The sequence below is a fragment of the Melospiza melodia genome, chromosome 4, assembly GCF_035770615.1.
Source record: "Melospiza melodia melodia isolate bMelMel2 chromosome 4, bMelMel2.pri, whole genome shotgun sequence".
In the NCBI taxonomy this organism is placed as follows: Eukaryota; Metazoa; Chordata; class Aves; order Passeriformes; family Passerellidae; genus Melospiza; species Melospiza melodia.
The window spans coordinates 74,637,753-74,656,119 of NC_086197.1; the positions used below are offsets into that span (position 1 = coordinate 74,637,753).

The 18,367-nt window shown below is 38.6% G+C and overlaps 1 protein-coding gene across 4 annotated transcripts in view; it reads right to left on the bottom strand.

The window, feature by feature from the left end:
- TMEM117 (transmembrane protein 117) overlaps nucleotides 1–18,367 on the bottom strand; it is a 188,762-nt gene that overhangs the window by 133,900 nt on the left and 36,495 nt on the right. For all 4 annotated transcript variants that reach the window (XM_063155181.1, XM_063155183.1, XM_063155185.1 and 1 more), the window contains exon 3: nucleotides 16,635–16,767. In XM_063155181.1, the coding sequence (XP_063011251.1) occupies nucleotides 16,635–16,767 (133 nt within the window). The remainder of the gene's footprint in view (nucleotides 1–16,634; nucleotides 16,768–18,367) is intronic.

Sequence of the window (18,367 nt, forward strand, 5' to 3'; positions counted from 1 at the left end):
GTGAGAAACTCATGGATGAGGGAAAAACAATTCTGTGTGAAAAAAAACCTATGAAACTGCAATACATAAAATCCAAAAGTGACTTCTACCTCTGAATTTCTTTACTGGCATGGGGAGTGCCAGTGTAGGGGATTCAAACATCCTCCCTGAGCTTTGTGCCTCTCCTACACAGATCTTATTGCTATCTCCTTCCCGTGCTCTTGCAACACAGTCAGCTGCTGGGCACTGAGGGCATTTGACTTGCACTAATTTCAGTATCTGTTTATCATTTATTAAAACAAGTTACAGGAAGCCAGCTGCTGTGCTCTGTCTCCAAGGCACTCTCCTATGGGGCCTACAAGTTTCATTATTCTCCTATCTTCCAAGTCTTTCCTGTAGCTCCAGGAGTAGCTCATGCCATGCAACGTACACAGCAGGACAGGGATGACACTCGTTCTCCTTCAAAACAAAGGCACTTTTGTTACAGACATCAGCAGAGGTTTAAACTCGATGTCCTTCTGGCCTTAAAAAAACCAAATAAAGGACTGAAGTTGAGCAGTGCAAGGTGTATCCCAGTATTCATCAACTGTTTGATGAGCACTGATGGAAGCAACCAAAACACTGAGGGTGCCAGGTGCCTGAAATATCTTCTCTTTCAGTCCAAGTGTGTGTTAACAACAGAGGACAGGCTCTGGTGGAGGATATTTGACCTCAGCAAAACTCAATAATCAGAACAAGGTGATATCTAATAGCCCCCAATATACAGACAGCTGGACTGGATAAGGGGTAAATAACATCTTCCCAGACAAAACTCAGTGGAATGAGGAGCAGGCTCATTCCTAGGAGTGGGTGAAGGGAGGGCTTTCACCTGAATCAATGGCTGCAGTGTAGTGAGAACTCTGTGACTGGACACTCATACCCACGTAAATATCAACGCCACACAGGACAGGAAACTGGATACACACTATTCTCTTCTAAAATTTTGTTATTAAAAATACAGCCTGAACATCAATCTCTGTGTGTCTTCATTTACCTGGGAAAGACTTTTATCAGTGTAAATCAGACTGATCCAGCCTGCCTTTCAAACCATCTATTTGACTATGATGCATAAACAAGGCATCAAAGAACAGGTGCAAGAGAAGCTATTTCGCTACTTTTGGTCTTACAATACCTAGATGTAAAACACATTGTCACTAATGACACAGAATTATTACAGGGATGAAAACTGCTTGCTGGGTTAAAATGTTATCAAATAATCAGAATAAAAGCAATTTTCAGGTTTCATTACACTTACATGAAATCACAATTCAAGTAGTCACAAAAAATAGCTGCAGAGCAATAACTCTCCCAGTTCACATTAATTTTCCTAAATAATAAAGGAAAAACAACTCTTTGTAGACTTCTGGGATTATACAAAATTACACTTATGAAATATGTGTTTTGCAGAATGATCTGCTGGGAGGACTTTTATTTAAAACCTGCACTGTACTGAATCCCTGAGTTACTCTTGTTTTGATCTTTATATCACAAGACAGAGGGGAGCCAAACAAGTTTCCTGTTGGACAGAGGAAGGTACAAGACAGAAAATCAATCCATTGTATGTAAAATTGCCTCAAACATAGCTTAGAATTGACAAAGCATTAATATAGAGAGTTAGCTTTTACCTTAAGACTCTGGATTTTAATGAGAGGAATCAATTATCCTCTCATCAATTACCAGGGTAGTTTCCCTGTAATCTAAGGATTTAGCAGGTCAACTTGATTTTTTCATACCTACCTCAATAAACATTAATTTCTTTTTCATGGTATATTATACCATTTTCTCATTGAAAGTAAAGAACAACCAAACTGATAAGAATCAGCTTCAATTAAGACTACTGAAGGTTAATATGGTATAAAATCTTAAAAATCATTAATTTAATACACTTAGTGCAACCATTTGTTCAAGTCAGCACAGTGGGTTCCAATTAACATTTTTAAAGCATACTTTCTGCACTAGTCAGAGAAGTAGAATAACTATTGGTAGGGTGACAGAAATTCAATACCGATATTTAATGTTTGCAAGCCTACTAAAAATTCAGATCTTCTACAGGATATACTTAGTGCTGCTGTAAAGGTGCAGACACACATTTTTCAATGACACTGGAAAAACAAGTCCAAAAATCAGGAATAGGCTCAACCATAGGCAGCCTGAAAAGGAAAATACTTGCTCCCTTGGGACAGAAATCACTTTATCTTTGCCTCGAGCATGCATTCAAGTCACCAATAAACCCAAGGCTGATAACTGCCTCAGCTGTTACCTACACTATCATCTCCCTGAACAAAACAGAGACAAAAGAGAGGAGTTGAGTCATGGTGCAGCTGCAACACCCAGCAGGAAACTAATCCCAGCTGAACTGCACTACTGATAATAGTTACCAGCACACACCCAATTAGGTGGGATTAATAAATGATTCCATCAAATAGATGGTGCAATTAAATAACAGCAGTTAACTGGTATGTGATTTATGTAGATAAAAACATTCAGACATATCAGATGTAAACTTTGCATTAATGAACCTTATACATAGCCATTTTGCATCCTGATGAATTATTAAGCCAAGAACTCTGGAACTGTGAAAAATAACGTTATACATCCTTTGATTTTCAACATTTTGATCCAGAAAGAAAAAGCTAGTGCTCTGAATCACAAATTTGAAATTCCATCACAGCCTTGTGCATCTCAATACACTTTTCTGTACACATTTAAAAACACATTTTGTAAAGATTCCGTATTTTCTCCATTAGCTGTGCTTGTATCACTTATGCAGCAGAGATTACCTTGTGATTTAGAGTGGATTATCTGGCACCTGAATGACTAATTCACAGCAGTTTAGCTATGGACAGGCTTGGTGTACTTTGCTCACATGAGAACCAATTCACAGTAGGTTGTTCTACTGGTTTAAATGAGGTCACAGGAGAGCTAAGGCATTCCTCAAAGAAATCAATACAACAGAATCTGACAGTAAATCCAGCCTTGTCTGTTCAGAAGTTGCCATTCTCAGTAAGTCAAAGTCTGGAACCTTTCTTTGGTAAGATTTCCAAGAGATACATCTCACAGCTGAAATATTGCCAGTTCTGTGTGAGGGAACTGAGTAGGTTACAGAAAATTATTAGTTTCATTTAGATTCCCAAACATTCAGACTAATGACCAAATAAACTCAAACAGCAATATTTTATGTACTGCACAGAATTCCTCCTTTGGAACCAACTTTTGACATATATAGCATATATCTCATCAGTCACTTATACACATAAATAAAGGTCTTAGTATAACATATGGATACCAACTTCCTTATTTATCAATTAGAAAAATGTGAGTAGTGGATAGAAGATTTCAGCATGTGAAAATGTGTAGATGGTACTGTAAAAAACCATACAGTTTATAGTCAATATATTCTTTTGTGGGACTTTAATAATATTCAGTTCTGTATATTTTTATCTCTTCATTCAAAAGCTCATGAAAGACAGAAAGAGCATTTTTACAGTAATTTTGATGCATGCTACATATGAAAAAAAGACATGAGGGGTAACTCTAAAGCTATTGTTAACTTCAATTTACAGTTTACGTCTAGCAAATAAATCAGGTCTTGGTAAATAGCAGATTACAAATGTTTAGCCACAGTGCCCTCTAGCTGTCTTAATACTTATTTTACAATTTCAGTGTAGTTTTCATGGAAGTAAAAAAATCTCTGCATGAACCACCAGTTAGAGAGGTATAGGTATTGCCAACTGTGCTCCATCTACCCATTTTCCTTATCATGATGACCCACCCACCCCACTCTCTCTAACATCCAATGAACAAAATGTATTTTTCTTATTGCATTTCCCAGCCTGAAAATTATAGATCGGGAAACCAGTCTGAATAAAATAGAAACTGATCAGAAATTTTCATTGGGACCAAAGAAACCTCAACAGAAAGAATGGGTTTCTACCTATCACTGCTTTTTCCTTCTGTGTGCAATCCACGCTGTTTGTTTTGAATCTGAAGCACCAGTAAAGGGCAGCACATTTGGGCACACCTGGAAAGGTGGGCTGGTAGATAAAAACATGAAGGCCAGGCTCCCTTCTCAGATGACACCAGTCAGCTGCAAACAGGTAAGAGGCAGTTTATAATGTTTTTTTCTAATCCAGCTGGCTTAGGGACCTGGGCCACTTTTCAAAGGCTGTGTCTTCCAGAAACGCTCCCTGATAGACACTTGATATTCTCTTCCTTCTCTTGAGACTACACCTTGCCCACTTCAGACCTCTTAAATCATACTAAAACTTGATTCAACTAAAACCTGATATACTCAGTGTCTTAAATACTCCTTCACAATTTTATTCCCTGTAACAAGATGCACTCAGCTTCTTTCTTAACCTTTAATGGACAAGATGACTTACATACAGGAAATTTTTACCCAGTCACTTTTGTTTCAAAAACACACCAGGAAATTGCAGACCTTCACAAAATAATGATCTATTTAAACTATTTTGCCATGAATCACGTTCAGCAGTGTGCTCCCAGTCCCCCTGCAGTCCTGAAGTCTGACACAACTTCCATAATAAGGAAGTTCCTTCCTTGGCTTTCTTTTTCCAGGAAAGGTGAGAAGAACGGGTAAAACTGGAAAACTTAGGTGAAGCATCACAGAGGTACTAAAAACATTTCAAATTTCTACCCCAGCCTACTGTAATTTTAATGTATAAATCCTGAGAATAACTGTGTGGGAAAACTTTTTTTTAATAGCCTTTTTCACTCTGTTCTCATTTTTAATGAAAACCAGCTGGAACTAATGATACCAGATGAGAACATTCAATTCTTTGCAATGTTCAGAGCTACAAAATTCAAGACATATCTCTGACACTGTGTGCACTCTGCTTATTTCATGCTTATGTTGCATTTATGGAGCTGCAACATAAGGCAAAACAAAACTTTGAGAACCTGGATCTGAACATCCACTGTATGGAAATTTCTTGAGATAAGCCCTGTCTCCTGGACATAGGATGCTTTCAGCAATAGATTAAAAACAAGGTTTTCCTCAACACTACCAATATGAGAACTGAGCATTTACTCTACAGATCCTTGAGGAGGTAGACAGTTCCTACTTGAAAAAGTCCAAAACTGAAATATCTAAAAAAGATCAGTGTTTCTGAGTCACAAGAACTGATCACAGACGGATGGCTTGGGATGGTGTTATGCTCCAGCCTGTAGAATTGTGGTGTCCCTGTACTGGCAGGGGGTTTTTTTCTTCATTTTTCCTATCCTAAATCCATTCACCTCATTGCATGCATATATGGAAATCGTTTCAGCATGGAATAGTCCTAGTAGGTAAATGCTGTGAGAAAACCATTCTAAAAAAGACTAGAAAATATCTTTGTGACCTCAAGTGCTACATTATGCTACATATGACTAGAGGTTAAGAAGAGAATTTTCAGCTCTGGAAAATTTCAGGCTTTTGTGATATGTTTCAGAAGTCTCTAATCTGGCTTTTCTTTTTTGTTGTTGTTGTTTTTGTTTAGTCCCAAGCCAGTCCTGCAAGCCCCAGTACTGAGCCCAGGAATCACAGCACACGCAGGTTACTCATAGCTGGTGTCACAGTCACAACTGCAGGTTTCTGCCTCGGCTGTCACACTGCTCCAGGGTGGGCTTGTCACCCAGGGAGTGCACACAGGACCAGCCTTCACTCCTCTAGGACAAAAACCCTCTGCAAGGTCCCTCACTGTACTTCCTACAGAGCAAGGCATCACCCTCCTGCTACAGCACAGTACTAAAGGAATATTCCCTTCCTTGGCCTCACAAGCATTTCAAGACTAGGAAAAGTTCTTTTGAGTCTATTCTCATTTATTCTTCTCTGTGAGACTAAATGTAGCACTGCACATGTCAAATGCTGCTGTTACCCAGCACCAACTTATGCTCTCTGTTACCATTATGAGTTAGATAGACTTGAGGTATTACAATGGGCCACCTGAAAGAAGCAGAACCTATTGTCCACCTTGACTCCACTTTTCAGAGCATGTGTCACTGAAAGTCATTTTATCACAATTCATTTTACAGGTTGATTCCATTTAGATAGGTTCTAACTGTGTCATTTTTAATGTTTCATTATAATTTTTACAACCAGCAGTGCTCTCCATCGCAGTCATGCTGATTCTGTTACAGCAAAAATGTTTCTAAAAATAAATTCCTATCCTATGTTTTCCTGGGTGAACATTGGTAAGTGGCAAAACATTTCTAACCTATACTTAGAGATTTTCTGTAAGAAATCATCACATGGAGAATTTTGGATTGGAAAATGTTTGTATCCTAAGTTACATTAACTTTTTTGCATGCCTATATGAGTAACAGTTCAGCATGCAAAGTCAAAATTCTTGCACTCAGCTATTTTTAAGTTCTTTCATTCCTAAAAGAGTGAATTGCATTAAAAGTTTTGCATACTTTTAAAAAGTAGAAAAATTCTTTAAATAACTACAGCCAGTAATGAATTTAAGGAAAGATATATGCCTGTAGAATTAAGAGTATGTTTTCATTTTTTTTTTTCAGAAACAGCAATATATCACAATTCCTCGCAATATATATATATATATATATATATATATATATATATATATATTCAGGTACCAATTCACAAACACTTATATACTAAAATATACTGTCCTTTCCTTCTTTCAAAGAGTAGAGTATTACTACAGAATGGACAAGAATAGATGTAACTGCATTCTGTCTAAATAATACTGAAACTTTCACCCTAATTTTAAAGGTTTAACAGTAAATTTAATTGAAGAATGATAACATGGAGAAAGCTTTTGGCACGTTAATTATAAAGAAGCTCTTTAATTTAGCCATTTTTTTCTGCCATCTGCTACCACCACAAGTAGTTATCTGTATATTATTCAAACTTATTTTTGAGTTCTTGAATTTTAGACTGCTTGTTAACTTTTTAAAGTAAGTACTCAATGTTTTATTGAAAATATCTGCTTCAGTTTGCTGGTGCTTTGGCTACTTATTTGAATGTGAAGTTCCTTCAGGTGCTGAAACTACAGAATAAGCAGTTCTGGCACCAAAAAAAAAAAAAGGAGTAATTCCTGCCTCAAAACTTTGTACACTGTTACTACACAGCAAATAAAACCACTTACTTCAAAGCCTGGAGAGTTTGCTTAAATGCTCAAAATGTGTAATGCTGTGAAAAACACTGAAGACATTCTAAGACACTATTTCTTGTTAACATGCAAAAGAAAGTGGAGGGCTGCAGCTACTAGCAAGCAAAAAATTCCTGGATCATCTAGTGCATATTCTGACTAAAGATCTCAAGATTTGGCACGAAGACTCACTGAGAGAAAAAAAAACAGCAATCTGAGTAATCAACTGGAAAAAATAAATAAAGCAAAAATGCCTTTAAGGTTCTGAGTACTTTTGTAGATTAAATTTTCTGTACCAATTCTTGAAAATTTCTCCTCCCTCCACAAATTTACTGTCTTTTTTTCCTGTTGGGGGCCTAGTATGAAAGTTTCTCCATACTATGAGTATTGCTAAGAGAAGACTAAGGATTCTAGTCCAATTTCATAGTGAAAACACTGCTAGTTTCATTTTATATTAAGCTAGGTAAGTTTCAGATAAAATAATGCAAGTAGCAGGAATGAGATACAGTATTGCTCTACCACCTTAATTTGTGCCCTTTACAGTCTGGTAACTATTTCCAATCTGTCCATGTCATTTCTGGAGATTAAAACACTTGGATATTTTAAGCATTTTCCTCCCACTGGAATATACCTGAGGGTTTTCCAGAAACTCAAAAACTGTTCGTAGCTTCCCTATCACAAACAAAATGTTAGCATTCATAAGCCTCGGTGAAAAAAAACCCAGAAGATTTTGATTTAAAAAACCCACCACATTTTCTAGTTTGGAAAAAAGGTAGTCCATTTTTAATTGGCATCAAACATTTATAACTTCCTGTGCACAAGCACATTTCTTAGTCTGCTGACTTGCAGAGGTATGAACATATTAATGAAGAGGTGTCACCTACAAGTGATACCCTGCTTTAAAAACAACCTGCATTAACTACGCAGGTTAATCACTAAAGCACTGTTTTATTTACATCACACTTAGAGATTCTCTTTAAGAAGACCTAGAAAACAGGCAATTGCTGAAAAGTGCAGGTAAATATTTTTAAAATTTACTACTTATCTTTGTTACAGTAGTGTTTTTAGGGTGATTGATGGTTTCTCCATCAGATAAAACAATAGGGAGACATGCATTATTACTTGCTAAATTCAGACATTTATATAAAAATGTCTGTGCAGTCATTTTTCAAGATGACAATAAAATGTGTCATACAAATGCATGTACATTTGGGAGGGACTTCAATTTTAAATGTTTTTTAAAAGCTCAAGTCATATTTTCTCAGAAAGCAAACCTGTTTTTCTGTTTTCTTCCATTAGCCCTGTACTACTAAATGGTAAAAAAACCAGATACTTCAAATTGCCCTCTCTAGCAAGAGCAGTTTAACTTATGGCATTATAGCATTAGGGCCATAATCTGGCAAGAATTACCTCAAATGCTCAATTTAATTCACACAAGCAGTCACTTGCAAGCACAAGGCAGTTGATGCACCCAGGAGTATGGGAAGGGCAGAGCCCATCATCCTGCGTTACCTGTGGGAGCTGAAAGCACCACGGGAGCCAAATCTGGTGAATCCCATCAGTGCTGCCACTGCTGCTGCTGCCAGGGGACACCAAGCACCTGCAAAATTTCTTCCTGTACTTTCCAATTCTTTCACTTCCCTGCCATGGCTTTCATGTTCAGCAGCTTTCATGTTTCATCCCAGCTGCAGCCTGCCCTCCATCAGCCTAAGAGGGAACCAGGCTGCTCCCATCTGCTGCCATCCCCACCTTGCTGCTGGCAGGCATGCTGGGGACAGGGGGCTCTTCTCCCCAGCTCTGCTCCGATGAAAAAAGGAGAATACAGCAGCAGTACCCAGAGCAAGCAAATGGCTCACTAGGGTGGCAGCTGGGCTACAGAATTTTCTATTCCAGGTTCTTGGTATCTTCAGGGTTTTCAGACAAAACTAAGAAGGATAAAAAGTGTCAGGAAGACTTCTCCTCTTAAAAAACTGATTTTAATGGAAGTTTTCATTATTAAATTTCTATTTTTGAAACACTGTTTATCTCAATGTCCTCCTGTAAGCTAAAAGCAAACACTACAGTAATGGACCAGCTCCTCAGCTACAGTAAATTGGCAGTAGGTCTCTCACAAGATAAACCTCAATTTTAGGTTTCCCTAGAAAATAAAAACCTCCTAGAAGTGCAGATTGCAGCTTTATAGATTTTCTAGTTCAAGGTGAGATGACCTAAAAACATGATATCCTAGACAAGAAGAAACTATGCTTTGCTCAGACCATTCCAAAAGGACTATTCCCTAACAGGCCTCAGGAGGTGTCTTTGGACCTTCTACACAGAGATATTACCCACAGACATGTGGCCTCAGTTCATGAGCTGCAAACACAGGGCAAGCCACTAACTTGTTCCACAGACTGTTCTTCTCTTTGGAACTCAATAATCTGGGCTAGGGAAAAGTATTTTACAGTCTTCAGGGAACTCAACTCGTGTGTGTCATGGGCAAAGAAAATGAGAAATGAACACAGCAGCAATGCTATAGCTCCTGAAATGGCAAGAGAGCTGCTAGAGCAGAGTATTCTCACATAATCCTACTGGACAATGCCACAGCAGCAAGGTTAGTGTGGTTAAGGGAAAACACTCTCAATGTCTACATGTCAATTCAATACAGAGGAGTATGAAATAAGGAAATCTGTAACAGTACCATCAGTTAACTTTTGCATAAGGTTTAATAACATTGTGCTGTGATCAATTTACCTAGTCATTTATTCCTAGCACTGGAAAGGAAATTTATTTCAAAAGAGGAAAGGGGAATGAGTCTATAAAGCCCTAAGACATTCCCACAGGCACATGAGTCTCATCGTGGCAACACCACAGGACAGCTAGGACACAGCCACAGGGCTGTTGTCATTGTATTGCAAAGCTCCCATTCCTTCTCAGTGATTTCTCACAGGCATCTCCTCACAGCACAGCCAACAAACTCCATCTCTCTCCCCACCCAGCTGTCCCACTCTTTTGTAGCACTCATCCTTATTGGACACAGCTGTGGCCTGTTAAGGGCAGGCCTGTTCCTAATCTTTGGTGATTGGTGCAGCTGCAGCTCCTCAGGTGTGAGACTGCCTTCTGCACTATTCTCTTACATTCTATCCCTCCACACAGGGCTACTTGTCCCTCTGTCTAGGGTTTGAACAAGACCCCTCTGGTGCTGGACATGCCTTTGTCTCTCCCATGTTTCTCCCAGCACAGCCTCCAGCATCCTCTGTGCTTGCTGCTCATAGCTAACAGGTCTGGTTGTGCTCAGCACGTGCAGTTCTTCCCTCTGGCATCTCTCATCAGTGAGAACCTTCTTGGAACCAGAGTCATTGATTTTGGGCAATAGGAAAAAAGCTCTTAGAGGAAGGGGCTTTACAACAGTGCTACAACCATAATTCTTACCTAAACACCTACAAGTACCTGAGACTAATTCAGTCAGCCACATGACAAGTACTTTACTCCCAAGCTGTGTCTTCTGCCTATATCTTGACAAAGAACTCCTTCCAAAACTGGTATGTGTCACTTGAGATTCTGTGGTTTGGCCTTTGCCTGTAAGCTTTCTAAAAGAGTTTACAGAAAAATAATTTGACTTTGATTTTTTTTTTTTCCTCACTGTTTGGTGTTCTCCACAAATTCTTATTAATTCAGTCATTCTATCCAAGTGATTAACATTGCTCTCACCCTGACTGACCTGCCTTATGAGAGAGCCAATTATGCCAGAGGAGTTTTGGCAGCCTTTGATACCAGCAACCAGCAGGTAGTCCTGGGACAGTTCTATGGACAAGAGAGCTCTTTGGTGTCCTGGGATACCATCCTCCCTGGGATCTATGATGATTCTATGCCAAATATTTTGGGATGTGCAAGACCTCCCTTGCCCTTTCTCTGCAGAGAATATGGTTTGGGGAATGAGTTTTTTGGTCATTAAAAGGTTTGGGTTTTCAGAATCATCATCTTGTAATCACACATAAATTAAGCATTTTCTATTCTTTGCCATTTCCTGGCTTAGGAGAAGGAAAAGTTTGATGAAGTCTACTTCACAGAAGACAAAAGCAATATGGCAGATTTAGCACATGGAGAGGTACTTTTTGACCACTAAGTTTAGCTTTTTGATCAGTAAGTAAGATTTTTTTGGGAGTAAATTTAGCTATAAAGGTTGAAATACCATGAACTGGCTTGGAATTTTCAATTACTTTGATTTTCAAGTACTAATCCTGTCTCAAGACACTTTCCAATCACAGTGCCTTGGAAAATACAGTATCTATTGCTGCTGGGATCTCACTAGACACCTGTCCCTTAGGATGCCAGCTGGGAGGACGACCTGAAAAAATAAAAAGGCTAATTTGTAAATCTCTTACAGACTGCATTCTTAGAGCAATAATTTACATCCATAATTTGTACAGCCATAATACAATAAGAAATAATAAACTTTCTGCCTCTATATACTTTTACATAATGTAAACCTGTCACAGTTTTTGCTGTTTAGAAGCTACAAATATTCTAAGAGTGTTCCTGTTTTCCACTCATATTTTGAGAAAGAATGATGGCCCCAAAGGATTAATGTCTGAGAACAGCACAGAAGCCTTACAGATTTGGAACCTTTCCTTCCAGCAGTTCACAAAAGCTTGAACTTTCTGAAGCTCACAGTATAACACTGTAATCTTTGCCCAATATTGAGCATGACTACAGTACAAATACACAGCTACACCAAATACACACAGAGGACACATCAAAATAAAGCCCACAAAACATATGGCCAGGTAGACACAGCTATGAAAGTATACTGGAGGCCTAATACAGATCCACTGTGGGCCTCAGAGTTCTGTAGAACAGTAACCATGGTTAGGAAAACAGACCAAATCTTTGTTGTCCCTAAACCTTGCTGTAAAATTATGCTAATGATGACTAATCCTTGACTCTAATGAGCAATCAAATTTAAGCACAGAATCCTGAACTACATGTAGCTTTTAAGCTTTGAATAAATACACATTTCCAGGGACACAATAATCTGTATCTTGGGGGAAAAGGAAAAGAAGCAGTAAGTAATTTGGATAAGGGTAAAATATTTAATAGAAAGCTATTATTGTGGCTTTTAAATTTACCAATGTTTCCTTGTTTCAGCCTGACAAATGAAATGCAAGCCCTCTGTACAGGCATTTGTCAGATGCAGATTGTAATTGGGTCCAAATCCACTAAATCACTCTAACTGAAATTAATTAAAGTTGCATTGCTATTCCTAAGGAATTTCTGCAAGTAATGCAAAATGTATTGAAATTCCACACTTTTTCTGCAAAGGAAATGAGCAGTAAGAGAAGATAAAACTACACCAAAAAATATGTGCTCACTCCTAGTGCTTAATAAGAATAACTAAAACCTTTTGACAGCACAGGTAACAAATTCACACCAAACCCTCTCCTGACACATGGAATGCTCAAAGAAGACAATCCCAACAATTTGTATTATTGCTACAGCAGTGTGACAATTTGCAGCTAAAGAGAAAATGGGTTTGTGTCTGTTATTTCAATGACACTTTGCAGTGTTGAATAATGATGCACCTGAACATCCTTTGGACAACTGCAAATCTCTTCATCTAGGACAAGATAGCTGACATTTGTGACACAAGAGTCACAACTTTGATTTTTGGATGTCATATGAAAAGGACATCACTGTGTTGTAATGTTAAACATCAAAGCATAATTTACTGATGCAGGCTCCCAAAGAAGAAAATGGGTTTCCTTTTGGTGGTATATTCTCTACTTTAAGCAATATGCTTGGGAAAACTTCAATGTGAGTAGGTACAGGCTTGGAATACCTCAATATGCCAAGGGTACAAAAGTCACACATAAATGACAAAAATATGGGACAGTCCCTGGACATTTCCAGGCCTGAAATTTCTTTAAGGAAAGAAACAATAAATAAAGGGCTCTGAATTTGTTTGTGGCACAGAAAAACCCAGGAAAAAAGTTTGATAGTGAGGATCCCCGTATACTTTCAGGGGATTTAGCGTCTTAAACTGTGCCCTTTGCTGCCACCACGTGGCCTTGCCGCAAGACACTTTTTGATATAGAAAAATGAAAGTTTCCTCCTTTCATTTATGTCTCAAATACAGCCTTTAATAAATAAGCCATGATGCTCATCTGTTACACAGCCAAAATCACTGCTTAATTTTAAGAATCTAAATGACCTAAGATAATAAATGTACACCCAAGTCCCTCACGTTTTAAAAAAGTATTCAATGGCATTTTGATAACAGATACGGTCACCAGATATTCAGTTCTGACTACAAGAACACTGACGTTACACTAGTGATCAGTGGATTAGTGCCTTACACTGTGAAGTGCCCTACACTATGAAGTACCTAAAAGGCAACATCACAGAAAAAAAACCCCAGTGACTTTAAATTTAAAATGACACATTCCAATGGGTCACAAGATTTTTATTTCAAATAGTCATGCTTTCACCCAACAGACAGCTGTACAATGTAATTCAAACACCAGCAACTCGTTCACATAATTACAGAATTTTTAACACTGGAAAAGACCTCCATGGCCATCAAATCCAACTGTTTACTGAGAACCAGTGTATTTACGACTAAAACATATCCCCAAGAGCCACACCTCTTTTGAACACTTCCAGAGACTGTGATTCCACCACTTCCCGGGACAGTCTGTTCCAATGCTCTACGACCCTTTCTGTGAAGTTTTTTTTCAATATCCAACACACACCACTCTGTCACAATTTGAGGCCATTCCCTCTCATCCTGTCAGTAGATGCCTGGGAGAAGAGATGGACCCCACCTCACTACAGTTTCCTTTCAGGTCATTGTAGATGGTGACAGGGTCACCCCTAAGTCTCCTTTATTACAGAATACACAAACCCTGAGCCACTTCTCTTATGACTCCTTCACCAGCCTCACTGCCCTTCTCTGGCCATGCTCTGGCACCTCAATGTCTGTCTTGTAGTGAGGGGCCCAGAACTGAACACAATATTCAGCTTGTGCTCTTCCCTGAAAATTCAAGTCCCTCCTGCTACATTTTTTTAAGGGCTATACTCACAGTATTTTAAGTTTGCTGCACTAAGACACATGTGAAATGTCTTTAAAAAGTACTTTTTAAAAATCCCCAAATTTTGGCAACTGTAAAATGTACCTTTTTAAATTATGGTTATATGACAGAGCTTTCAGGTTTCTTGAGCGCTCAAAAGGGCTTTTGCTGTAGTCATCCATGCTGGCATAATGCAGGATGTATGACTTTCCTACTTGTGTGCCAGAAAGGGATTTTCTTTGATGAGACCAAACATCTGACATAAAGAAACTTGTCAGAATCCCTCTGGTGCCAGAACCCAGGGAAAGGTGATCCAGAGACATTGAAGGAGAAAACAAAAAAAAAGGCAGAAAAAAAAGAACATTTTTCCCTTAGTCTTGTAGACAGGAAGGCTTTCATAGCCCTTGTATTGAGCGATGTGTAATCTGGGATGCCTGTGTTTCCTAGGAGCCCACAGGCTCAAAGGTCAGTTTCTCTGCACAAACACCATAACCTTCATGCAGGCAAACTCTGACCTTCATCCTGGAAACCAGGCTCTCTGGTGAATCATTTCAGCAAGGCACTGTGGTAAAAGATATAGACAGAGCTGTTCTTTTGCACAGAAGTACAAACCATGAAGCAAATAGCTTTCATAAGGATTACATTTACTCAGGAAAAAAATGCACTCCTTGAAACACTTCATTAGGGCAACATGGAGCAGTTGGGTTTGATAACGTTTGTTGTAGAAACCCTCTTTTCAAAAGTGCTACACATTGTTCCAGCCCAGCTTTGAGAGGACTGATCCAAGAGCTCTGTTTTACTCATGATTTAAGTTCTGTTGTTTGAGACTGAAACTGTTTGCTCCATATGCTTTCTTGCTGGAATGGAGAGCCAACATGTCTATAATGAGCCCTCAGCCCACTTTGAAGAAAACCATGCAATTCCACGAGGACATTATGGTGAACCTCTCAAAAGAATCACAACCCATCCAGAGCTGGGGTATAAGCTCCAGGAAAGAAGAGGCTTCACCCCACAGAATGCAAGAGGGCACATTGTCTGACACAGCTATTTTAGTACAAGGCTGTGCCTGTTTCCATGGATGTGGATGCTGATGGCCACCCAATCTCTTCAGAGCAGCTAATGGAAGCTTGTAGCAGAGACAGGAAGCAGGAATGTGAACGGACAAATGAAATCTGATTTCCAGACATGAGTCAGGCTTTCAAGATTCTTAATGCTTTGTCTAACAGCTAGCTGGTTTTAGTTTAAGGAACATTAGAAAGACCAAACAGAAATCTGAACATGATGCCAATAATAGCATGACTATGTAAATAGGGAAGCCAGAAACCTGCAATGCTCCCCACCTCCTCCTCCTAATTAGCCCACCTGTTATTGAGCATTCATATTTACCACATCATTACTGTGATTGTTTCATAAAACAGTCAATGAGTCTGCTGCTCTACCTGCCTGCCTCAAACCAATACATTCAGTCTTCATGTCACAATCTCACGATCATCCCAGCTGGTCTGAGCTTATACTCATTCAGTGACAGGCAGTCTGCCTCCTACTCACCTTTTGCTTTATGTCACATTATTTACAGGACTTTGAACACTGCACATTTTTGTTGACATGCTTAAGATCTGTAACACACCACACCAGAGCCCATTACTCATCATTCTGTTGGTATGGCTCTGATATTCTACTAGGAACAAGGAATTTAATTATCTTCATTGTTCTTCAACTCATAAGTTCTTTGGATTTCTTATTCCTTGCTGGGAAGTTTTTAGATGCTATCTTGCTTTTCATAAACAACATTGCTGTGGGGTTTTTCCCAATGAACTCATTTTGTACATATTAGATATGTAAAAATATAGATTTTCTCAGGAAAATTAACACATTAAAGTGTCGACATAATAGGAGAAAGCAGGCCTTAAGACAGAAAATTAATATAAAGTGGTCCATTTAAAATAATCCATATATAATAGATGGCTGTTCATGTCTCAGCCAAACATAGTTTTGCTCTCTCAGAGCACCTTATGGGGAAAAAAATTAAGAATATTCTAAACAAATTGGATCAGCAAATATTATTGTACATAACCAAAACAGAACTATACTACCCATTTAATATCCATGAGCTTCCTCAAATTTAGATATTTCAACTACTTTTAACTCTAAACTTCCTCCCCAGGCACAATGGTAATGGTTAATCTTGTAAACCATTCAGCCCTAATTCAAATCAAATTTGTTTAGCTACAATTTTAATTTTTTTTAAAAAGGCATAATATTCATTATTACTATGATTTAACAGTTGCTAACAATAGTCTAGGACTCAATTTTTTATAACTAATACTTTAATCCTCTGGGCTAATTAACCAATTAAATTACTATTCTACCTAAATTCAGAAAGCAGAGGAATAAAAAAGTTTACAGTAAAGTATATTCTAGAGCAAAAGAGACAAAAATAAACTCTGGAACCTACCTCATATTCCCTGCCATAATGAGGATCAGGTTATAAATGTGAGAAAATATGAAGAGGAAGAGGATGGTACTGAAGAACATCGTCATCCAAGACCCATGGTCCTCTCGAAACATTTTCAGACGAAGCAACCGACCTATGGTACAACAATTATGAGAAGGTGTATTTTAGTCAGTCAGTAAACACATGTTTACATCATAATAAAACCAAAATAAACTACTAAACTGTATTTCTTCCTATAGCAAATTATTGAACTGTGTGTGAGGAGGACATACTTAGCATCATGCAGGTGAAGTACCCTTCTGTATTTCAGCATGAACAGATATTGCTACAAAATTACAAATTACTTGCAGTCCAAAGGGGGAAAAAATGCAACAAGGGATAAATGCAATAACATATTAATTTCAGTATGTTTAAGAGGCGATGAGAAAGACCACAAGCCATAACAATGCATTTCAAGTGCTAAAAAAGGTTACTGATTTATACATAATTTTCTTTTTTCATGTCCAAGACAGCTTTTCATGTCTGAGACTGTGAATTATTTGAGGTATGTCCACTGACAAATATTATTTGCTTTCCTAATTTAATTTGGTAATCAAATTATGAGTCTGTGTAGAATCTTGTACTGTATGTTTTTCTTAGATCTAATCACTTTAATCATATGACATGGTATTATACGTTATTCTGCAAAAAATACCTTTTTTCAAAGAATACTGGTGTGTCTTGCCACTGGAAAAGAAGCTCTGCTTACTCTTGTCACTAGTGTTAGATGAAACTTTTATGATACTGTTGCCGCAAACATATTTTTCCTGAGCTAGCTTTTCTTCTCTGTCATCTCTTACCTTTAGAGAATTGTTTAGAGTATTGAAAACCTCACCAGCACAAGAGATGGGAATTTATTTTGCAAGGATGAGAGTGCCACAGCAGAAGCCAAGAGGGGGTAAAGGAAGACAAGGGATAATTCAAGCAGCAAGCTGAAGGACAGTGTCTACCAAGGAGACAGAACAGTCTGGTGCTAGAAGATGGGAAAACAGGGAGAACAGAAGTCATATGAGGAGCTGGACAGGAAGTGTCCAGAGAAGTGATATAGCAGACGGCGATGTGAAATGGTCTGGGATGGAGGCAATTTCTCTCAGCCGGTGGTTGAACTACTACTGTCCACATTTAGCATTGATTAGGGCTGGATACAGATGGAAGCTATAAAGTGGGAGAAAATAACAAAAAGTTTGAAATGCTCATTCAGACAGACAGGAAGATTCCAGGACTGGTATTTGCTACTGAAGATGGATGGAGAGGCAGGTTTGGAGGAACAAGACTTGAGGACCTGGAGCAGACATGGACTATGGGCTGAAGAGGTAGGATGTGAACTCTGGATTAAGCAGCTGGAGGATGAGAGTTCTTTGAAAAAGCTGAGACTTTGGAATGATGTGGAAACCATGAGGCAAGAGAAGTGACAGGTCCATAGAGGGGGGTGAATGAAGCTCTACAATGGGACAAGAGCAACACAGGTCCACAGTCCAGTCCAGTAGTAGGGCAGCAACAAGGTTTCTGTGAGTGAAGAAAGATGAAGAAAGGGAAAGTGCAAACACACATATACATGCCCCAAGCCCCTGTACTCTTCTACATTTTCACTGCTGGAAACCATGACAGCCCCTGGCCTGGCTAGACTGAGGGTGTCCCATAAGTCTGTCCTTCCCTAAAGAGCAAGCTGAGGCTGCTATGGCAATGGCATATTA